The sequence below is a fragment of the Tetrao urogallus genome (genome assembly GCF_951394365.1).
Source record: "Tetrao urogallus genome assembly, chromosome: 25".
In the NCBI taxonomy this organism is placed as follows: Eukaryota; Metazoa; Chordata; class Aves; order Galliformes; family Phasianidae; genus Tetrao; species Tetrao urogallus.
In genome coordinates, this window is record NC_136838.1 from 2,594,814 (window position 1) to 2,617,414 (window position 22,601).

General features: G+C 62.4%; 2 protein-coding genes across 5 annotated transcripts; one reads left to right on the forward strand and one right to left on the reverse strand.

Moving 5' to 3' along the window:
- Window positions 1-1,414: 1,414 nt before the first annotated feature.
- On the forward strand, window positions 1,415-13,339 carry BTBD2 (BTB domain containing 2; the record flags this gene model as incomplete). The annotated part of the gene is made up of 9 exons (XM_079546613.1): window positions 1,415-1,989; window positions 6,678-6,797; window positions 7,835-7,991; window positions 9,782-9,887; window positions 10,405-10,602; window positions 11,566-11,758; window positions 12,726-12,813; window positions 12,923-13,069; window positions 13,178-13,339. 9 exons carry the CDS (start codon window positions 1,415-1,417, stop codon window positions 13,337-13,339), a joined length of 1,746 nt encoding a protein of 581 aa, XP_079402739.1.
- Window positions 13,340-15,083: 1,744 nt separating this feature from the next.
- Window positions 15,084-22,063, reverse strand: CSNK1G2 (casein kinase 1 gamma 2; the record flags this gene model as incomplete). 4 transcript variants are annotated; one of them, XM_079546666.1, is made up of 12 exons in its annotated part: window positions 15,084-15,349; window positions 15,963-16,069; window positions 16,790-16,894; window positions 17,714-17,797; window positions 17,967-18,115; window positions 18,196-18,280; window positions 18,393-18,478; window positions 18,572-18,806; window positions 18,902-19,050; window positions 19,173-19,242; window positions 19,335-19,375; window positions 21,877-22,063. In XM_079546666.1, 12 exons carry the CDS (start codon window positions 22,061-22,063, stop codon window positions 15,295-15,297), a joined length of 1,353 nt encoding a protein of 450 aa, XP_079402792.1. In that variant the 3' UTR covers window positions 15,084-15,294. The 4 variants fall into 4 exon arrangements, with proteins under 4 accessions (XP_079402792.1, XP_079402791.1, XP_079402794.1 ...); XM_079546665.1 differs by having other exon boundaries at window positions 16,790-16,897; XM_079546668.1 differs by lacking the exon at window positions 16,790-16,894.
- Between the last annotated feature and the right edge of the window lie 538 nt (window positions 22,064-22,601).

Sequence of the window (22,601 nt, forward strand, 5' to 3'; positions counted from 1 at the left end):
CTGCCCCTTTAATATCTGCCCCCCTCCCCTCACATCTGTAACTCAAAACTGCCCCCTCCCCCTCAAATCTGCCCCTTCTCCTCTCACATCTACCCCCCTCCCCTCCCATATCTGCCCACACACCTCAGATCTGCCCCCCTCCCCTCAAACCTGCCCCTCACATCTGCCCCTCTCCCCTCACATCTCACCTATCTCTTCAGATCTGCCCTCACATCCCTCAGAGCTGCCCATATCCCTCAGATCTGCCCCTCATCCCTCAGAGCTGCCCCTCATCCCCTCACTCCCACCTCTCTCCCTTCAGAACTCCTCCTCACATCTGCCCCTCTTCTCTCTCCCTTCATATCTGCCCTTCTCCCTTACATCTGCTCACACACCTCAGATCTGCCCCTCGGAACCGCCTTCTCCCCTCACAACTGCCCATCCCTCTCCTATCTACCCTTTTCCCCTTAAATCTGCCCCTCACACCCCTCAGATCTGCCCCCCTCCCCCTCAAATCTGCCCCTTCTCCTCTCAAATCTGCCCCCCTCCCTTCCCACATCTGCTCACACACCTCAGATCTGCCCCTCGCTCCCTCACAACTGCCCATATACCTCTCACCCTGCCCCTTTTTCCCTCAAATCTGCTCCTTACCTCTCACATCTGCCCCTCATAACTGCCCCCCTCCTCTATCTGCCCCTTTAATATCTGCCCCCCTCCCCTCACATCTGTAACTCAACAACTGCCCCCTCCCCCTCAAATCTGCCCCTTCTCCTCTCACATTCTGCCCCCTCCCTTCCCACATCTGCCCACGCACCTCAGATCTGCCCCTCGCATCCCTCACAACTGCCCATATACCTCTCATCTGCCCCTTTTTCCCTCAATCTGCCCCTTCTCTCACATCTGCCCCTCATAACTGCCCCCCCTCCTCTATCTGCCCCTTTCCTTTCATGTCTGCCCCTTTCCCCTTATATCTGCCCCTCACACCCCTCACATCTGCCCCCCTCCCCTCAGATCTGCCCCTTTCCTCTCAGATCTGCCCCCCTCCCCTCAGATCTGCCCCCCTCCCCTCAGATCTGCCCCCCTCCCCTCACATCTGCCCCCCTCCCCTCAGATCTGCCCCCCTCCCCTCACATCTGCCCCCCTCCCCTCAGATCTGCCCCCCTCCCCGTCACATCTGCCCCCTCCCCTCAGATCTGCCCCTTTCCTCTCAGATCTGCCCCCCTCCCCTCACATCTCCCCCCTCCCCTCACATCTGCCCCCCTCCCCTCAGATCTGCCCTTTCCTCTCACATCTGCCCCCCTCCCCTCCTCCCGCGCACCTGACCCCCCCCCTCCCCTCACACCCCCTCCCTCCCCCCCTCCCCTTTAGCCCCGCCCCCTCCTCCCTCCCCCCTCTCCTCCCCTCACCCCATCCCCTCCCCTCCCTCCCTCCCTCCATGCCGCGCTGCTGCCCGGCTCTGTGCATCGCCCCCCGCCCCGCCGCCGCCGCCGCCGCCGCCGCCGCCGCCCCCCCCACGCCCCCCTCCTCCCCGCTCCCGCTCCCCCCCGCCGCCGTGTCCCGCCCGCCGCTCGTGGTTCTGCTGCTGTTGCAGCGCCGCCCCGCGCCGCGCCGCGCTCCGCACAAGATGGCGGCCGGCGGGAGCGGCCCCGGGGGTCTGTCCTCGTCCTGCCCGCAACCCCCGCCGCCTCCCCCGGGCAACGGAGCTGCCTGCGCCGCAACCGCTGACGGAACGCCTTCGTCCCCTCCGGGGCTCACTTACAATCAGTGCGGAGCTAACAATCCGGCGGTTGGAGGAGGAGGAGGAGGAGGAGGAGGAGGAGGCCCGGGAGTGGGGGCGGCCCCGGCGGGCGGCCCGGGCGGAGGGCTGCAGAGGGAACCGGTGTACAACTGGCAGGCGACCAAACCCACGGTGCAGGAACGATTCGCTTTTCTGTTTAACAACGAGGTGTTGAGCGACGTGCACTTCCTGGTGGGGAAAGGCCGAGGGACGCAGCGCATCCCGGCACACAGGTGGGGAGGGGGGAAGAGAGGTAGGAAGGTGGGGGGGGGGGAGCCATGGTTTGGTTGTGGAGGTAAGGGCCGTGGGTGGGAGGTGGAGGGGATGGGGAGAGCCGTGTTTAGGGTGCGATGGTGAGGGGAAAGCCGTGGGTGGGTTGTAGGGGTTGTGGGGAGGGATTGGGGAGGGCTGGGATGTGGGGAGGGAGTGGGGAGAGCCATGGTTAGGGTGTGAAGGTGAAGGGAGGGCCGTGTGTAAGTTCTAGAGGTAGTGGGGAGGGATTGGGGGGGCTGGGATGTGGGGAGAGCCGTGGATAGGGATGGGAACGATATAGGAGGGATGGGGAGGGAGTGGGGAGGTGGGGAGAGCCATATTTAGGGTCTGAAGATGAGGGGAGATCCATGGGTAGGTTCTAGGGGTAGTGGGGAGGGATGGGGAGGGCTGGGATGTTGGGAGAGCCGTGGATAAGGGATGGGGGGAATGCAGGGGGAATGGGGAGAGCCATGGTTTGGTTGTGGAGGTAAGGACCATGGGTGGGACACGGAGGGGATGGGAAGGGCCATATTTAGGGTGTGATGGTGAGGGGAAAGCCGTGGGTGGGTTGTAGGGGTTGTGGGGAGGGATTGGGGGGGCTGGGATGTGAGGAGAGCCATGTTTAGGGGGTGAAGGTGAAGGGAGGGCCATGTGTAAATTCTAGGGGTAGTGGGGAGGGATTAGGGGGGCTGGGATGTGGGGAGAGCCATGGTTTGGTTGTGGAGGTAAGGGCCATGGGTAGGCCCTGGGGGGGTGGGGAGAGCCATATTTAGGGTGTGATGGTGAGGGGAAAGCTGTGGGTAGGTTGTAGGGGTTGTGGGGAAGGATTGGGGGGGGGGGGGGGGAAGCCATGGGTAGGGATAGGAGGGATGGGGGGGGGATTGAGGTGGTGGGGAGAGACATGATTACTGTCTGAAGGTGAGGGGAGAGCCATGTGTAGGTTCTAGGGGTAGTGGGGAGGGATTGCAGGGGCTGGGATGTGGGGAGAGCCATGGGTAGGGATGGGGGAGATGCAGGGGGGGTTGGGAGAGCCATATTTAGGGTGTGAAGGTGAGGGGAGAGCCATGGGTAGGCCCTGGGGGTGGAGTGGGGAGGGATCTGGAGGTTTGGGATGTGGGGAGAGACATAGGTAGGCCTGGGGGGACTCGGGATGGGGAGGGGAGAGCCATGTTCAAGTAGTGAAGGTGAGGGCCATGTGTAGGGGGATGTAGCTGAGGTGGGGAGAGCCATATTTAGTGTGTGAAGGTGAGGGGAAAGCTGTGGGTAGGCCCTGGAGGGATGAGGAGGGCTCTATGGGAAAACGGAGTGTGAGGAGAGCTTAGAATCCGAATCTCTCTGTGAGGAGTGTTTAGAATCTGAAGGTGAGGGGAGAGCTGTGGGTAGGCCTTGGGGGGTCATAGAGGGGATGGGGAGTAGGATGTGGAGAGAGCCATGTTTAGGGTCTGAAGGTGAGGGGGGGGACCGTGAGTAGGCTCTAGGGGAGGTATGGGGGGAGTCATGGTTAGGGTGTGAAAGTGAGGGGAGAGCTGAGGGGGGAGGCCCCTGGGGGGAGTATGGAGGACTCGGGGGGGGGGGGGGGGGGGGGGGGATGTGGGGAGGGCCATGCATGGGTCCTGGGGGGGAGATGTAGGTGAAGTGGGGAAAGCCATGTTCAGGATGTGAAGGTGATGTGATGGCTGTGAGTGGGCCCTTGAGGTTTGGGGAGGGCCTCATGTAGACCACCAGGACGGGGCCATGCTGGGGCTGGGGGATGGGAGGTCCTGAGGGAGACCCTGGTGTCCCAGCGTGGTTTGGGGGAACTGAGGTGGGGCTGGGGGATGTGTGGCTCTGAAGGGTCCCAGAGGGGTATGGGGCGGGATGAAGGCCTGGGGGGCACAATATGGTTTGGGGAGGGGGATTGTGTAGGCTCTGTGAGTGTGGGGTGGGCTATGGGTAGACCGTGGGGGTGCCCCTGCCCTGGGCTAAGCTGGGTCTGGGGGATACGAGGCCGTGAGGGAGTCCCAACTGAGTGGGGGAGGGACAGGCAGGGCCTGTGGGGCACAGCCTGCTTTTGGAGTGGGGTGTTCCCTCCACACCACCCTATGGGGTGGGGTTGGATTCAATCCCATTTGGTAGGAGGAGGGGTCATCCCCTCGCACCCCCTAGCTGTCCCTGTTGTCCCCAAGCTGTCTGTATCCCTCCAGACCACCCTCTCCCCCCAAACCACTCTTTTACCTTTGAATTAATTGTTCCTTACCCCTCAGAACTCCCCCCTCACATCCAAAACTGCTCTGGGGGGGCTTTGTACAGACCCCCCAACCCATAGGCAAGGATCAGGGCAGCTCACCCTGCAGTTGTCTGCTAGGAGCAGCATTCCTGATGGGTGCAGAGGATTGATGAGAGCAGCCGTGGGAGAAATTGGGGTTTAAAAGTAGCCAGAGCTGAACATCTGGAGAAACAAAGCCGTGGTTCTGAAGGAGGGCATTCCCTGGGCAGGGGGTGACCTGTCTGGTAGCATTAATGCTGGGAAGAGGGGATCGTCCCCCACTGCACAATGCTGATGGCTGTGCAGCTGCTTCTCAGGGCAGCTCCTTTCAGTTCTCACCAGGAATTGATGCGTATCACTGCCCAGCGCTGCGGGAAGCGCCTCACGCTTTGCTCAGGTGTGCCAACACTTCTGCTTTGAGGGCAGGCTCTCTTTTTGGGGCTGGGGAAGGCTCTCAGGCCGCCCCTTTCCTCATATGTGCTCGTGCACCTAGAATTTTCTCCTTCAGGTTTCCCTTTTTCCTCCCTGGCTGTGCAAAGCATGCTTGTTCTGGGCCAGCTGGAGCGTTGAGGGCGTCAGCTCTGCACTTCTCTAATTTGGAGCTTAATTAGTGTCTGAATCTGCTCACTCCTGCCCTGAGAACTAGGCTCGCTAGGTGGGCAGGGGCCCACCTGGGTAAGTGGAAAATAAGTGAAGCTGAAGGAGAGGAGGGGGGGAAAAAAAAAAAAGAAACAGCCCCAAAGTGAAACGCTGCTTAATTGCTGCGCGATCCCTCGTGTTCCCTGAGTGGTGAAGGTAGAATAGAGCCGTGGCATCCCACTCAGGGATTGCACAGAGCTCAGTGACACGTGTGTCACTCTGTTCCTGTGTCAGCTCTTCAGAAATGGATATTTTGGGATTTCTCTGCAGCAGTGGGTCGTCGTGGCTCTGGAGTTCTGCTGTCAGTGTTACCATGGTGCTGAGGGAGGGAGCAGGGCTGTGGGCACGGAGCTGAGGTGGGTGCTCGTCCCTGGCAAGGTGCAAGAGATGCCCTGAAGAGAGGGCTTTTCTTACCTTGTGTCCCTCATGCTTTAAGGAAACTGAAACATCTCTGCTCTTGCAGAGTTTGGAGCGCTGTGTGTCTTTCTGGCACCAACCCATTGGGGTTCAGCAGCGTGAAACAGATTGGACTGACCTGTCCAGGAGTGGAATGGGAGCAGAGATTGGAGAGCTTCTTTCGTACAAGCTCCCCTTTCAGATCGCTGCTGACAGCTCTCTGCTGCCTATGAGAATGACAAACTTAGAGTGCAATTAGTTTGTGTTAATTGTTAGTAGAAAGTCATGCCTGCAACTGTCTCACCGCCGTCACTGCTTCTGCACAAAGGATTTCTGTTTCATCTGGCACTCCGGGCGTTGTGAGCAAGGTTCTTTTGCTTGTTCTGGCCATTTTCCTTCAGAACTGCAGGACACAAATCCACACGTGCCCGTTGTGCTTTTCTACCCGCCACGCTTTGTCCCCAGCTCTCCTTCCCAACAGAAGCCGTGCCGCCTGGCACCCGCACAGCGCTGCCACTGTGGGAGCCCTCTGCATGGGGGGGAGAGCAGAAAGGGACCAGACGAGAAATCGGGTGTAAATTGAGGAGGAAAAAAAGCTGCTGTGTCACTTCCTACCGCAGTAAACTCCAACCACAGCTCCCTGGTGGCAATGGACTTCCTGGGAGCCAGGACCGGAGCGCCGTGCCTCGTGCCTTCCGTCACGTACCGCCTGCTGCCCGCAGTCGTTGATACCTCTCTCCATCGAAGCGTGTACCCAGCTCTGCTGCTGCGCTTTCCCTCATGGGTCAGAGAAGCAGTTGGAGTCTGTTTTCCCACGGCTGGTGGCCGGGCAGGGGCTGCTCAAGGGCTTGGCTTCCTGGAGAGGCTTCAGGGCATGGCCACCAGGACCCGGGTGCTTCCCTGGAGATGCCCATCTCTGGGTTTCCAGCAGCGGAAGCTCTCGGAAGTGCTTGGCAGTGGTTTAAATAACCACAGCCAGCCCTGAGCAGCCCAGCTGTGTGCCTGCCCCTGCAGCAGGAGCTGGCAGTTGTTGGTGAGGGATGGCACTGTGTTCACACCGGGTTCTTTTCAGCACCAAACCTGGTTTGTGGGAGCGCTTGCTTCCGACTTTCAGGGCTGTGCAGAGCAGCTGCACGTGTTCTGCTCCACGGTGCACAAAACCTTGTGGACCTTTGGGATGCTGTGTGCAGGGCTTGGGCTGAGATTGTTTGCGACCTTGGTGTTTTCTCATTAAATGAAAGAAAACCTTTCTCCCTTCTCTTGCAAAGCACCTGATGCTGTGAGCAGCTCTCCTCCCTGGGGAGCCCCTGGGGACCAGCAGCCGGCCGGGATTTCTCTGCAGATGGGCCTGGTTTAACATCAGCTTTTTGGTTTGTTTGGTGGTTTTAGGTTTGTGCTGGCCGTGGGCAGTGCCGTCTTCGATGCCATGTTCAATGGTGGGATGGCCACGACTTCCACAGAGATCGAGCTGCCCGACGTGGAGCCTGCTGCCTTCCTGGCTCTGCTGAAGTAAGCAGCTAACGCACCGGGATGAGCTGATGGACTGTAGAGAGGAGTGCTTCCAATGAAAGCAGTGAACCATTCTGTGAAGTGGAGGTCGTACGTTCCCAAATAAACCTCTCTGCCAATCCATCTGAGGGCTTTAAACGCTGCTGCTAAATCCCTCTTTTTCTGGGTGACATCTGGTCCAGCTGATGCCCAGAAATATCTGCCTGGCTTCGTCTGGAGGTGTAGCAGCCGTTAAATAAGCAAGCCTTCCTGCTCTTTCACCTTCCCAGCATGTGTTGCAGGTCTGTGTGCTGGGAGGAGGAGGAGGAAGGAGCTGTGACATCCCGTTCACAGTGGCTTTGAGCTCAGCTAGTGCTGTGTGCAGTGCAGCAGCCCTGGATGCGTGCTGGGATGTCACTGCCTCATCTCTGTAGGGTTTCTGTCACCGAGTTCTGGGCTTTCAGTCTGATGCTCCTGACACGTTCCCTGCTTGCTCCCCATTAGGAACAGTACCTATATCTAGCTTTGGCACACGTCCCACTTTACCTTCAAAAAGTGCTTTGGTCAGGACTGTGCTGTCCTAGAAGGTTTGAGAATCGATCTCCATAGAATGAAAGGCCAGAAATAAAAGCCCTGCAGCCCCCTGCCTTGGGCTCACATCAGCTCAGACACGTGGGGAATCCCCTCAGCTGGCACATGGCTACACAGCAGCACGTTGTGTCTCTGGAGCACAGAGTTACCATCTGCCTTTTAGGCTTGGTGAGGCTAGAATATCAAAAGAGAGGCAAAATCGGGCTGTTCCCTGCCAGGACTGATCAGCTCAACCCCATCAATTGATCAATCAAATCAATGATCAGTGATCAATTCAACCCCAATGACCATTTTCCTTGTCTGGGGTCACCCTCTCCATCTTCCCTCTGCTTCTGCATCCTGTCCTTCCCCACATCCATCAACGAAAGGGGAGCTCCAGGATGGTAGGCAGAGACACAGAATGGCTTGAATGAATTGCAGGGCTGCTCTTTTACCTCGCTGAGTGATGCTTGTCTGCCTGCTTCCAGGTTTCTTTATTCAGATGAAGTTCAGATCGGACCAGAGACTGTTATGACGACCCTTTACACAGCTAAAAAGTATGCAGTGCCAGCCCTGGAAGCTCACTGTGTGGAGTTCCTGAAGAAGAACCTCCGAGCAGACAACGCCTTCATGCTGCTGACACAGGTGAGGTTGCCACTGTTGGCACAAATCCGTTGGAACAGGAGAACGAGTTCAGTGTTATCATCCCAAAGAGAGCTGTTCTGTGTCGGTGTGCTTTGCAGCCTTCCTCACAGCAGCACGGTGCTGAGCAGGTTTGTAAGGAGCAGCACAGGACAGCAGGCTGTTCAGGGCAGAGGCCTTAGGGTCCTTGCAGGGGTGATGGCAGCCAAGAGGCCTTAGGGTCCTTGCAGGGGTGATGGCAGCCAAGGCTGCGTTCTCATCTGCGTCACAGCAGCGTGCTTGTACCTCCCTGGCTGTAGTGGTTGTGCTCCTCAGGTTCAGCAGCCCAGAATCTGAGAGATCAGGAGCTGTTATCCAAAAGCAGAGATCTTCCCTGCAGACCCCGGCTGTGGAGAGACATCGTGTGCTGTCCCTCAGCTTGTGGAAGCTGGAAGTGGGAACCTCTGGTGGCACAGCTGGGCTCTGGGGGCCTGGGGAGTATCTGCCACCCTGCAGCTTTGGCAAGGCAGCATGCAGGGCTGCGGTGACTTCTTTCCAAGTCTTAAAGGTCCTTCAGCTAAAGGAGGTGTCCTGGGTTTTCAGACACTGCTGGTGCTGGATGCAGACAGGCTTCCCTGCTTCCTGTTGTGCTCTGGGGTTAGTTCACAGCACAGCCATTACAGTCATCACTGTGATTCCTGCGTGGCTTGCTTGCTGTGGCAGCACACCAAGTTTCCAAAAAGCTGAAGGGTGGGATTGTTGGAGATGCCCCCGTCTCTGTGTTGGGCAGCACGAGGGCCTTGTCTGGAGCCAGTTACCAGGAGACAGCCAGATCTGCTCCTTGGAGTGGGAAGCCACCTTTAGATCTTGCTTCTACTGCCACAAATCTGTCAATTAAAGACCTGAGATCTGAATGCACAGCGATTCCCAGCACACGTAGGGCTGCGGGCAGCTGGTGGAGCCTGAGAGCCCACAGCTCTGTGTTGTGTCCCTGCTGAGTGCTGCAGCTCTGACACAGCATTTCAGGCAGCATCCAATCCCTGCCAGAAGTGCGTGGCAGGCAGCTTTTCCTGGTGCTCACAGTGAGTGAGCGGCGGTGCTCCCTTGTGCCAAAAGTGCATGCAGGTGTCATGTGCAATCAACAAGGAAGGTACGGGGCAGAGCTGTGTGATGTAGTGCGTGTCCTTCCTCTCAGATATCAGCACCCCACTGCTGGCACTTCCCTGATCCATGGGAGCAGTGAGCACAGCGTTGGCTCTTGGCACACGCAGTCCCTGTGCTCTCCTGAGCCCTGCAGCCACACATGGGGCGGGCAGGTGGACCTCAGTGTTGGCACTGAGGTGGAATCGCAGCGCTCTGTGGCACCAGCTGTGAGGTGGAGCAGTTTCCCCTCAGCAGGATGGAGCACTGCACACCTTGGGGTGTTCTGCTGCTGCACGGTGTCGGCCTGGCTGCGTTGCTGCACCAGGAGCCACCTCTGTGCATCCTTACAGCAAATGGAGCCGTCGTGCAGAGCCACGTCCGAAGAACAAAAACCATGTGAGAAAATGAGCCTCGTTCAGCTGGGCGCTCATTGTGGTGCTGTGTGTAGGAGGAAACGTGTGCCTGGGGTCGTGCACAGCTGGAGCAGAGCCGTGCCCCGTGCAGATCTGCGCTCTGGCCTTTGCCTTGCTGTGTTCAACGCCTGAAAGACTGCTGTGGTCAGGCACAGCAGCGCCCATGAGGATGGGGTGTGAGGAGGGGGGGGGAGCGCCAGCGCTTGGCATCAACTTGTAAAGAGCCCTGTGTGTTAATGAGTGCTTCTTCACGAGCAGGCCAGGCTGTTTGATGAGCCTCAGCTGGCCAGCCTGTGCCTGGAGAACATCGACAAGAACACGTCCGATGCCATCAACGCAGAGGGCTTCACTGACATCGACCTCGGTGAGCATGATCCCTCCCCTGCGGGCTGCCCGTGCGCTGTGCTCCTGCCCATGGACACCTGGGCTTCCGTCTGCTCCGGGTCGACCTGAGGGAGGCTGCACGAAGTGGCTGCAGAGCAGAAATGCATTGGAGCTGCTGGCTTCGTGCAGCTGAATTTCTGTGGGCACCACACAGCGGCTGCGTGCTGTGCTGCCGCCGGCAGGTTTGGGCTGGGCCTAGCATGCCTTCCCCTGCTGAGCTGGCAGCGTTCCCCAGCCTTCCTCAGGCTCTGGAGTTACAGAGGTGTTGTTGTAGAAGCAAGAACTGGTTCTCTTAATTATCCTCCCCAGCAGCCCAGCTCGCTGTGCGCTGCTCGTAGGCGCTAACGCTCGGTCGTCAACCTTCCTTCTGAGGGGACGGCACACAGGGCGTGAGGCAGGGGGCTTTTATGGCACCCCGAGTTACACTGCAGCTCCTCCTGCTGCAGTCAGTGTGCAGAACAGAGGGGCAGTGCTGGCTGTGCCCTGTGTCCCTGCAGACACGCTGGTGGCCGTGCTGGAGCGCGACACGCTGGGCATCCGGGAGGTTCGTTTGTTCGGAGCCGTGGTTCGCTGGTCGGAGGCTGAGTGTCAGAGGCAGCAGCTGCAGGTGGTGCCTGAGAACAAGAGGAAGGTGCTGGGCAAAGCGCTGGCGCTCATCCGCTTCCCACTGATGACGATTGAGGAGTTTGCAGCAGGTAACCGTCCCGGCTGTCACACCAAATTGCATTCCTTGTGAATTTCAGCCGGAGGCTGTTCTCTTATCTTTGGCTTCAGAAATTACTGTGCTTGTCCTCTTCCTCCCCCCGTCCCCCCACCCCGTGCTCCTGTGCTCTGGTGGAGGTGTCAGCGCTCTGCCAGGTGAGCTGGGTGCCTGCCTGTCCCACGCTGCGCTCCAGGCTCCCTTCTGTTCACTGCTGGCCTCATCCAGCCGCTGCCACACAGAGCTCAGCCCCCAGGAGGGCCGTCAGCGTTCCTCCAGCTGGTGGTGCTGAGTTCTGTCCCAGCGCATTTCTCCTTTCTGACAAACCCCACGAGCTTTTTCCATTCTCTTTAACCCAAAAGATGAGCAAAAGAAACTCCAGAACACTGCACCCAAGTGGAGGTGCAGTGAGTTACCCCTGCCTGCCCCCCCCCAGCCATTCCTGCAGCACTCAGTGGCTCCAGCTCTTCCTGGCAGAGCACAGCAGAGCTCAGGGAAGGGAACCCCCAGCTCTCCTCCCAGCAGCGCTGTGTCAGCAGCTGTGGGGCCCAGAGCTGTGCGTTGCACGGGGTCATTTCAGATGTGATTAACGATGGTTCGTTCTTGCTAAGCAAAATCCCCTCGCGCTCATTGCTCCGTCAGCTCTGTGCCTCCGGCCGTTCCTCCGCTCCATGCAGCTCCTGCATCCCACATTTCCAACCCCCAGCCGTGCTCTGTGAGAGCCTCTCTGCTCACAGAGAAGCAGAGCAGCTTCTGCTGGAGGAGCTGCAGCACTGATTTCTGCCCAGTTCCCGTGTGAAGGTGCAGGGAGCTGCTGCCACAGCTGCTCTTCTCCAGGCGCGGCGCAGAGGTGCTGCAGTTCCCTGGGAGCTCACAGCCCTGCAGCAGTGATGCTGTGTTTCCCAGCGCCGTGTGCTGGCAGCCCTGTGCTCACCGTGCTGCTCCGTGCTCCCTGCAGGGCCGGCCCAGTCGGGGATCCTGACGGACCGGGAGGTGGTCAGCCTGTTCCTGCACTTCACCGTGAACCCCAAACCGCGCGTGGAGTTCATCGACCGGCCGCGCTGCTGCCTGCGGGGGAAGGAGTGCAGCATCAGCCGATTCCAGCAGGTGGAGAGCCGCTGGGGGTACAGTGGGACTAGTGACAGGATAAGGTCAGCTTCTCTGCTCGTTCTGCTGCCGATAGATTCGTGTTTCCCGAGCTTTCCTCCCCGTGCCCGCAGGGCAGCGTGCCAGGCCCTGCTGCCGGCCGCGGGGCAGAGAGGCCGCGTTCTGCTGTGCGCGCAGCTGCAGGCTGCTGCTTGCTCCTGAGTGCCAGCGCTGCGTCCAATGCGCTGCTGGGGCGGCTCTCGTAGCCGCGGGGCAGCGAGGCGGTCGGGGCTCAGCGGTGCGGCTGATTGCTGAGGGTCGGACGAGGGGCTTTGCCGCCCGCTTTGCTGCTGACGGCGCAGGGCCGGGCCGGGGGAGGAGCAGCCGCGTGCGGCCGGGCCGGGCTGCTGCTGGAGCGGGCGGGAGGCGGCCGGGAAGCCGCGGTGCTGTGGGGTGGCGCTGGGTGCAGGGCAGGGAAGTGGCGCTGGCGCAGTCCTGCAGGCACGGCGCCTTTTTACCGCTGCCTCCGTGGGTGCGCGGTGCAGCCGCGTGAGCCGTGCGTGGCGCTGCTGTGAGCCGTGGCCGTACGGAGCCGGGCTGGGGCACAGCAGCGGGGCAGGCGTGCGTCCTTCCAGCCCAGCGTTGCCCCCGTGCCCTTCCAGCACTGTGCTGGGCCGGGGGAAGCCTGCCGTGCTGCACTGTGGAGCAATTTGCTCCGATTCCCCTTTCCTGTGTGCAGTGGGTTCTCGGAGCAGCTCTGTGAGAGCAGCACTGGGAGCTGCTGCTGGCGCCGGGTTGTCCTGCAGCCCCACAACTCGGTGCGCTGTGGGGCTCAGCGATGGGGCGGCGCGGCTCTGCTTCCCCCACGTGAAACCAAACGAGCGCGGGGCCGTAGCACAGCCAGCTTTACGGGTCAGGATCTCAGCAAAGGATTCCAGCTGTGGGTGTGAGGTGCGGGGCGGCAGCAGGGGTGGCGTTGGCGACGTGTCGGCGCTGCAGCGGCGCTCTGAGCACGGCTGTCTGCCCCTGCAGGTTCTCAGTGAACAAACGCATCTTCGTGGTTGGGTTTGGGTTGTACGGCTCCATTCACGGCCCCACAGACTACCAGGTGAACATCCAGGTACGTGGCTGGGATGTGGGGAGGGAGCACGGTGGGGAGCAGATCCCTGGGGGCGGGGATCCGTGCCCGCGGCTGTCACACGGGTGGAAAGCCGTTGTGTCTCTTGCAGATCATCCACACGGACAGTAACACGGTGCTGGGGCAGAACGACACGGGCTTCAGCTGCGACGGCTCCTCCAACACGTTCCGTGTGATGTTCAAGGAGCCCGTGGAGGTTCTGCCCAACGTCAACTACACGGCGTGCGCTACTCTGAAGGTACCTGGGGGGGCGGTGGGGCTGAGGGGCAGCGCGCAGGGCAGAGGGGGAGGGAGGGAGGGAGCGCGAAGCCACGCGCTGTGCCTGAGCCGCCCCGCGTCCCCGCAGGGCCCCGATTCTCACTACGGCACCAAAGGGCTGCGCAAGGTGATTCACGAATCGCCCACCAGCGGCGCCAAGACCTGCTTCACCTTCTGCTACGCGGCCGGGAACAACAACGGCACTTCGGTGGAGGACGGACAGATCCCAGAGATCATCTTCTACACATAGTGCCGCCGCGGGGCCACGGCGCTGCGCCGCGCCCGCCTTCGGCTCGGAGCCCGACGGAGCCCAGAAGCGCCGCACCGAACCCCACCGCCGCAGGGCTGCGGCCGCCCCTTCGTCCCCCACCCGCGGCCGTGCTGAGCGTCGGCGCTTCTCCGCCTGCAGGGAGCGCGGAGGTGAGCGGCGCCGCTGGGGGGGGCTGAGCGCCGCGGGACGGACGATGGCGGTGGGGTCGGAGCGGAGCCGCGGAGCTCCGGTTCGGCGCTACGGGGACGTCGCGGGAGCCCGCGGGGTGGGACGTTCCGCTGCGGTGATGCCCGGCAGCCGCAGCGCGGGCCGCGCTCGTGTTCTCCACGCGGGGCGGCTCAGTACGGCCAGTACCGAAATAACGCAACGAAAACCACGGCGGAAAAAGCGAGCCCGACGGGTCCGCGCGTTATTCGGCGTGCGGGGCTGCGGGGCCCGGCCCCAGCGCGGCCTCACGGCGCCTCTCCCCGCCGCTGCTCTGCGGTTTCTCTCCCCGTCGGTGAGCCGTTCCGCACGGAGAGGAGCCCCGCGTGGCTCAGCGCCGGGCGGCTGCTGTACGTACAGGAATGGCGCTCGCTGTCGGACTTCGCCCCTTTCCAAAAGTGTGAGGCGCTGCACCGCGTCACCCCCGAGCGGAGCTGGGGCCGCCCCCCCTCCCGGCGCCGCACTGAATGTATCCGCTGCTCTGTCCCGTGTTCGCGCTCTGCTTTGGGCCGCGGCGCTGCGATTTGTACATAGGAGATGAATAAAGACCTTCGGTTGTCTTTAGGCAGCTCCTGGGGAAGTGCTGCGAGCCCCAAACCCGGCGCCTTCCCTTCCCCCCCCCACCCCGTGACCACGCAGACACGCAGCAAAACGTTTTAAAGATTTTTTTTTTAATTATTTTTTTCTTCTATATTTTTTTTATTAAAAAAAAAAAAAAACAAAACAAACAAACAAAAAAAAAAACCAAACCAAACCCGAGAGGGAAAGGAGCCCCGCGCCCCCAGAGAAGCATCAGAGATGGCGACGCCGGTTCCGTACATCTCGCTTGGAAGCAGTGAGCGCTGCGGGGTGGGATGGGGGGGGTCTGCGGTCCCCAGCGGGGCGTCCCCACCGCCCCCCCTCCCCATCGGGATGGTTTGAACGATGCTCCGAAGCAGCCACAGATGTTCCCCCCGCTCCCCCCCTCCCCAGAGCCCCGGCGCCGTCCGACCCCTTTGGGGCAGAGCGGCGGGGGGCGGGTAAAGCTAAGCGTGCCCCCCCCGTGCGGTGAGCGATGCGCACGGCGGCGCGTCGCTCGGTTGGGGTCCGGGGGCTCCGCGCGCACCCCCGGGGGTCGCGGCGGTTGGGTGCGGGGCTGCGGTGCCCTCGGCGCCACCCCGGCGCCACCGCGGGACCCGCCGTGCCCCCGTTTAACCGTTTATGGGGGTCCGACCGCCGCACGGCGCCGCGGAGCTCGGCCCGCCCCGCTGCCCGCCGGGACCCGCAGCCGTGGGGCGCAGCGCCGTGCCGAGCGCATCGCGGGACGCGGCGGATGGCGGTGAAGGACGGACCGACAACTCGGCGCGCTGCACTGAGACTCACTTTAAATTAACTTAAGAGACAAAGAAGCAACAGAAAAAAAAAAGAAAAAAAAAAAGAAAAAAAAAAGAAAAAAAAAAAAAAGAGCCCAGGGTTCGGTGCGCAGCGCAGCGCGGTGAGGATCGGCTCCTGTCCCGCCGGGCACAACGGGCGGCTCCGCGCTGCGCTCCCTGCGGGGCTTTTCTTTTTTTTATACCTTTTTTTTTTTCTCTTTTTTGGCGGATGCGGGGACACGAGAGCGGCCGGGCCGGGCAGGGGGAGGCGCCGCTGTGCTGCGTGTGGGCGCCGGGCTCCTCCAACCCCACGGCATCGCGGGCACCGTCCGGCACGGCCGGAGGGAGGGGAGCCCCGCACCGCTGCTCCGCCCGCGCTCACTTATGGCGTTTGGTGCTTTTCCTCTTCCTCCTCTTGAAGAAACAGCAGCACCTGCGGACAGATGGATGGGGATGGAGGGACGGAAGGAGGGGAGGATGGAGGGACGGGGACGTGGGGACATCGGGATGGAGGGACAGGGATGGGAGGATGGAGGTGGAGAGGGATGGAGGAACAGAACGATGGAGGGACAGAGGAGGGATGGAAGGATGGAGGGATGGAGGGACGGAAGGATGGGCAGATGGAGGGACGGGGACAGAGGGATGGAAGGATGGATGGAGGAACAGAGGAACAGGAGGATGGAGGAGCAGAGGGACAGAGGAACAAAATGATGGAAGGGCAGAGGAACAGTGGAGGGATGGAGGGACAGAGGAACAAAAGAATGGAGGGACAGATTGACAGAGGGATGGAGGGACAGAAGGACGGGGGGAAGGAGGGACCATCAGTGCCTGAGTGTGAGGGGAACAGGGGCCCCGTGGGGGTCGGGGCACACAGCGATCCCTGAGAGCCCCACACAGATCCGTCCCACGGCCCTGCACTGCATGCGGCACCACCACGGTGACACCGGTCACAGCGATACCAAGCATGGTGGCACTGCTCGCACTGTCCCTTACGGTGGTGGCGGGGCAGCGAGTGGGGTGCAATGTGGGGCTGGGGGCGTCCTTACTTTGTATCGTCGGTCACCTCCACCTCGGTGGGGGCTGTGATGGGCGCGTTCGAGTGCCCCGCCGTCGGGTCGTCCGTGTTCAGCTCTCCGTTGGTGGAGCTCATCACCTGCAGGGAGGCACACGTCAGCGTGGGGCCGTGCTGTGGGGTGGGGGTGGCGTCCCATAGGGCCTCATCCCTCGCCCCACAGCAGCAGCTGCAGGTGGCGGCCCCGCATCGTGGCGGCCCCGGCTCCCCTGGCTGGGATGGCAGACGGCTGCTCCTGTGCTGCTGTGCGCCCAGCCGCCCCACAACCCCCAGCCAATCCCCCAGCAGCTTCACCGCCGCCCCTGAGCCCCGACACGGCCGTGCTGAGGGGCTCAGCCCCCAAAGGCTCCCGCAGCCCCGGAGGTCCCTCAGCACGGCAATGGCAGCCCGGTGCCGCAGGCCCCACCGTGAAGCCGGGCCGCCCCGGCGCCGTGGGACCAAAGCCGTCACCCCCAGCCCAGAGGAAGAGCGGGCAGCGACCCGGCAGGGGATGAAGGGCAGCAGGAGGGCGAGCCGACCCACGGCCACCCCACGGAGCAGCGGGGCCGAGCAGCAGCGACGGGACAAAGCGCAGACAGAGGGAACGGCGCAGCGCAACCAGGGGGGACCCGGGGGTCCAAGGCACGGTGCCCCCCCGAGTCGAGGGCCGCCCGGGGAAGGGCGGAGGGAAGCAGGGCTCCAAGCCGTCGCCCCATCCCAGCGATGGAGGAACGGCCCGCAGTCAGAGCCGCGTCCTGGCAGCGCAGCACGGCCGGCCTGCTCTGCCCCGCGCCCCCCTGCCCTCAGCACGTGGTTGTGTACCTGCACGGACCCCCCGAGCCGGCCGGCTGCCAGGCGAGCTCCCCCGGGCTCCTCGGCCGGCTGCCCGCCAGCGTGAGCATCCCACTGCTCCGTCCCATCGGGCGGCTGCTCGCGGCAGGCGGGAGGTAGAGGATGAAAAGAAACAAAAGAACAGAAAAGAGGAAAAGAATGGGGGGGAGAAGGGAGAGGTGGGGGACAACGGGGCGAAGGGGGGGGGGGAAGAAGAGCGGCGGGAAGGAGTAGAGAAAATAAGACATGCAAAAAAGCAAAAGCCGGGGCCGGAGCAGCTCGGGGGGAGGCGCTGGCGCAGCTCTGAGCCCTGCAGGAGCGCGCGGCTCCGGGCTGTGGGAGCTTTGTGGGGGAAGCTGGGGAGGGCCGGAGCCACGCGGTGCCTCTGCCCCCACCTGCAGCTCACAGCGGGGCCTGGCGTCCCCGGTAGAAGCGCTGCGGCCTCGAGCAGGGAGGCGGATGGAGCGCCGCGCTCCTCAGCCCTCACTGCTCAGCCTCAGAGGGTCCCAAAGGGCAGCAGCGCTCAGGCACCCGCACAGCACCGCTCCCCCGAGCCCCAGCTGAAGGCACGAGGGGCTGCGCAGCCACCGGGACGGGGCTGAGGGTCGCTCGTCTCCTGCACAGCTCTGCGGTCCCCCAGCACCGCCCCACGCACGCAGCCTGGGGCCACGCTCCGGAGCGGCCCCTCCTGGTGCCAGCTCCGCCCCACCGACGGGGGAGACCGGAACCACATCAGCGAATCACACCGGGCGTCGCCCCCAGCTCCGCACCGCCGCCGTCCAGCAGCGCCGCAGCCCGCAGGCAGCCCCAGCTGCTCCCTCCCACCCGCAGCGACCGGTCAGCCACCGGGATGCAGCCCCAGCACCGGGGCTGTGAGGAGCAGGAGGTGCCGGGGGAGGCCGCGCTGCCGCTCACCTGGTGTTTGGTGTGTGGCTGTGCTTTGTCTCTGCTCGGGGGCTGCACCTGCACCTCGCTGTGCATCGTGCCGATGGGGGTGGGCTGGGGATGCAAGGAGCACAACGTCAGCCGTGCCACCGCTTGCGGCCAAAGGAACCGAGCAGCCCCGGCGCCCAGCCCGGCCCCCGGCCCCCTGCTGCTGAGGAGCCTCAGATGCCGTGTAACAGCTCTCACGCAACAGCTGCCCCCTGCCCCCCCCCTCCCCGCTCACCAGTGGTTTCCCAGCCCAGTCGTATTCGTAGTCGAACACGAAACCGTTCCTCTCAAACAGATCCGTGAAGAGCTTTCGCAGGTAATCGTAGTCCGGCTTCTCAAAGAAGTCCAAGCGCCGCACGTAGCGCAGGTATGTGGCCATTTCCTCTGCGGGGACAGGGGGGCTCAGTTTGGGGAGGGGGGGTGGAGGTGTGGGGCCGGGCCGGGGCCACGCTGGGTGCCCTCACCTGGGAAGTTCTCGCACAGCACCTCCACCGGCGTGGCTCGCTTGGTGTCGCCGATCTTCTGGTACCTCTCCTTCAGTGTGTCCGCCTGGCGGGGGGAGCGGGGTCAGGGGGAGCAGTGGGGGGCAGCTGGGACGTCCCCACAGCACGGCAGGGACACGGCAGGGGCGGCACGGTACGAGCAGCCCCCAGCCCTTTACCTTCAGGCCCTGCCAGGGAAGGCTCCCACGGAGGAAGTACATAAACATGTGGCCTAACGCTTCCAGGTCGTCCCTGCGGCTTTGCTCTGAGCGGAGACAGAAGCGGCCGTCAGCACCTCCCCCCCAAAGCCCCCCTCAGCCCCCCTCAGCCCCCCCAGGCGGGTCGCAGCCCCCCGTACCCTTCCCCAGGTGGGTGTTGATGCTCATGTAACGCGCCGTCCCCGTCAGGCTCTTGTGCTCTCTGTAGGGGATGTGTTTTTTGGTCTCGGGGTCGATGTACTCTTTGGCCAGGCCGAAATCAATGATGTGAATGGTGTGCTGCCGTTTGCTGCCCGGCCGCCCCACCAGGAAGTTCTCGGGTTTGACGTCTCTGTAGATGAGGCTTTTGGTGTGGACGTACTCCATCCGTGTGATCTGAAGGGCACAGGGGGGGTCGTTCAGTGCACCGGGCCGCCTGCCCCCCACCCCCCCGGCCCCCCCTTCTCCCTCCACGTCCCCCCTCCCCTCACCAGCTGGATGGCGATCATCAGGACGGTTTTGAGGGTGAAGGTGCGGTCGCACAGATCAAAGAGATCCTCCAGGCTGGGGCCCAGCAGCTCCAGCACCATGGCGTTGTATTTCCCGCAGGGGCCGAAGTAGTAAACCTGAGGAATTCCTTCTGCGAGAGAGAGGAAAAGGGGGGCGGTGGGGGGGGGGGGGTCAATGCGTGCAGCAGTGGGGGGCGCAGCCCCACGGCGCCTGGCAGCGCTGCCTCCCACGGCTGGGGGCCCTGGGCCGTACCTGCATTGCCGAGCTGCTTGTAGAAGCGATATTCCAGGTGCAGCTGTGGGGCCCGGGACTTGATGGGCTCCTGCGAGGAGGGAAGTGGTGCTCAGTGCTGCTGAGGTCGCCCCCCCTGAGGTTGACCCCCCCCCCCCAGCCCCGCACTGCAGGAGGACTCACCAATTTGATCGCTACGTATTCGTTGGTGTAGAGGTTCTTTCCTGCAGGGAAACACCAACAGAAGGCATCGCCACTGAGCGGGGCTCCCCGTCCCCACACCCACAGGAGGACCTTCCCACCCACAGCTCCTAAAGGCCGAGCTGCAGTGCCCACACAGCTCAGCACGGCCCTGCGGCGGCCCCCCAGGACCCCCCCCCCCTGCTGCCCCCACGCAAAGGGCCCCTCCTGCAGCCCAACGGAGCTGCATCTGCTCGGGGTTTCCTCCCAGCAATCTGCTCCTCCTGCCACGAGGTTTCATCTGAAGCCACCTGAAGCAGCAATAAATCCTCGCCGGGTGACAGCAGAGCCAGCTGCCGAGCAGGGTTACGGGGAAGGGATGAATGGGGGACAGGAAGGGAGCGGAGAAGGCAGGAGCTGCTGCCCCATCCGTGCAGGGAGCTCCCCAGCACACAGTGCCTCTGTGGGGACAGCAAGGGAAAGTCAGAGCCTGCCGTGGTTCGGTTCCAGCCGGGGCTCCTGGTTATTCACCACAGTGCTGGAGGATGGGGGATGAGAAGGGGAGAAGAAATGCAGGGGGGGGCTGCAGCCCGGCCGGATGGACATCGTGAATGTGAGCGGCAGCCCCTCCTGTGACGTGGGGGCAGGGAGACCATCAGCATCACTGCGAGCTGCTGGCCTCCAGCCCGCTAAACAGGGGGTGCAAAGGTAGAAGGAGCGACAGAAAGCTCCAGGAGGGGAAAAGGGAAGGAGAACGGAAGGAGGGCAGGGGCTGCTCAGCCAGGCCTGTCCCTGCACAGCCCCGAATTTGTGCAAACTATGGCCGTGTTGACACCTAAAAGGCATTGCCCCCAGGTGGCACCTCACTGCTGCGGGGCTGCATGGAAGCGGAGGTGGTTGCGAAGCAGAAAACTGAAATCCAAGCAGCAAAACGGGTGGCAGAGAGCAAATATTTGCCTTTGCAAAGGGGCCCTTTGCCCCATCAGCACGGCGCTGCCTCCAAACCAAGCCGTGCGATGGGGCAGCTGCTCCCACACGTCACGGCTGCACAGCGAGGGCAGCTCAGGCACCGCGGGCTCTGAGTGCTCACCATGGCTGTGCTGCCCCTCAGAGCAGCCATTGCTTTTAATACCATCTGAGAGAAAAAAAAACCAGCACGAGTTCGGGGTTTGTGACACCGCAGCCGTGGGCTGAGGACCCACTCCTGTCTTCCTGCCCCCTCCAAAGAGCTGCTTTTAACTTTAGAAAGAAGAGGTGACAGATGGAAGTTTAACTTGGAAAGAAGAAAGTCACCGCGCTTCCGTTCTGCTGCTGGAAGCAGAAGCACTGGGGTGGGGAAAGGTAAGCAATCACCAAAAGGTCACAAGAAGAGACAAATCTGCACTCGGTTGCTGCCTCTGAGGTGCAGCTTCGGGGCTGGCAGGGGGTGCAGGCAGGAAGCAGCAGTGGGGACAAGACGTGCCCTGAGGACTGCTTGCTTTGTGCCCACCTGGGGACGCCTGGCAGCCCGCTCTGCCCCTGCACCACGACCCGGCCTCTCTCCTGTCCTCCTGCAGCACCAGCCCTGCCCCAAAGCTCACAGCCTGCTTCACCTGGCACAGACTGAACTCCCGCAGGCATCAGCTGTGTGCTGGCACAGCCCTGCTGGGACTGCAGGCCTCCCCTGCCCCCGATGTCCATTGGGGAGGTGAAATCCCACTGAGAACCTCCCAGGGCACGTGGGGTCACAGAACCACAGCAAGGCCCAGGTTGGAAGGGACCTCAAGGATCACAAAGCTCCAACCCCCCCCATCACACGCAGGGCTGCCAGCCTCCACATTTCACAGCAGCCCAGGCTGCCCAGGGCCCCATCCAACCTGGCCTTGAACACCTCCAGGGATGGACGGGGCATCACAGCCTCTCTGGGCAGCTGTTCCAGCACCTCACCACTCTCATAGCGAAGAAGCTGACATCCAACCTCAATCTCCCCTCCCTCAACTTCAAACCATCTCCCCCTGTCCTGCCGTTATCTCCCCTTTCACAGAGTTGATTCCCCTCCTGTTTGCAGGCTCCCTTTAGGTACTGCAGGCTGCACTGAGGTCACCCTGCAGCCTTCTTTTCTCCATGCTGAACAAGCCCAGCTCCCTCAGCCTGTCTTTGGAGGGGAGCTGCTCCAGCCCTCAGCTCATCTTTGTGGCTCCTCTGGCCCCTCTGCAACAGCTCCACGTCTTTCTTGTGCTGGAGGCCCCAAACCTGGACGCAGCACTGCAGATGGGGCCTCACGAGGGCAGAGTAAAGAGGGACAATCCCTGCTGCCCACCCCTCTTCTGATGGAGCCTAGGATCCTCGGGAGAGAGCGCTGCTTCCCACAGTGAACCCGAAGGGAGGGGAAGGGGGAGAGACGGATGAGGCGCCGCAGCGCAACCTTCACCCCACAGCATGTGGGAGAGGAAGCGCTGAGCAACAGAACCCGGCGGGGTCAGGGCTGCCCACGCAGTGCTGGGCTGCAGGAGGGCACGGCAGCACGAGGCACGGCGAGGACAGAGGAGCAGAAGGCCCTTCTCACCTAGGCGGAGCTCCCCGAAATTGCCGCATCCGATCTTCTTTCCGACGCGGAAGTTGGGACCCACCATTAAGACTCCCGAGTTGGTTCCGGCGCTCCGACTTCCATGGCTGCTCCTTCCTCCACCCGTCTTGGACATCCTTTTACCTTCCTCCAGCTCCCCTTTCCCTCCTCTCTTATCAAAATCCATAAGTTTGTGATACCCCGGCCTCTCCACGGTTACGCTGCTGCCATACAAATCCCAGAGCTGCTGAAAGTTGAGGGGGAGAGGAGAAAAGAAGCGGGGCTGCCCTCGGTCAGTGCAGCATCCCGGTGTGCGGCGGGGGGACGAGCCGGGCTACTGCAACGTTGGTGCCTCCCGAGGTGCCGCCGGGATGGTCATGGTCAGCGGTCACGAGGAGATCTTTGGTGGAGAGAACATCCTGCACAGGGGGTCCTCCCAGCGCCCGGCGAGCTGCGGAGGGGGGGAGAAAGGAGAGTCGGTGAAAGACGGAGCTGCGTGCCCAGCGCCCTGCCCCACGGCGTGGGAAAGGGGTGAAGGGGGGCTGCCGTGGGGAGAGCAGAGCTGGAACTGCTGCCCTACGTCCCAAGTGGGAGGGAAGTTGTGCCGTGTGAGGCAGAAGGCCGTGGGGAGGACAGGGCACCCAGAGAGGGGGGTGGCAGAAGGGGCTGAGCTCCACGGAGCAGAGCACCCAGCATGGGGCAGCTATGGGGCACAGAGCTGAGCC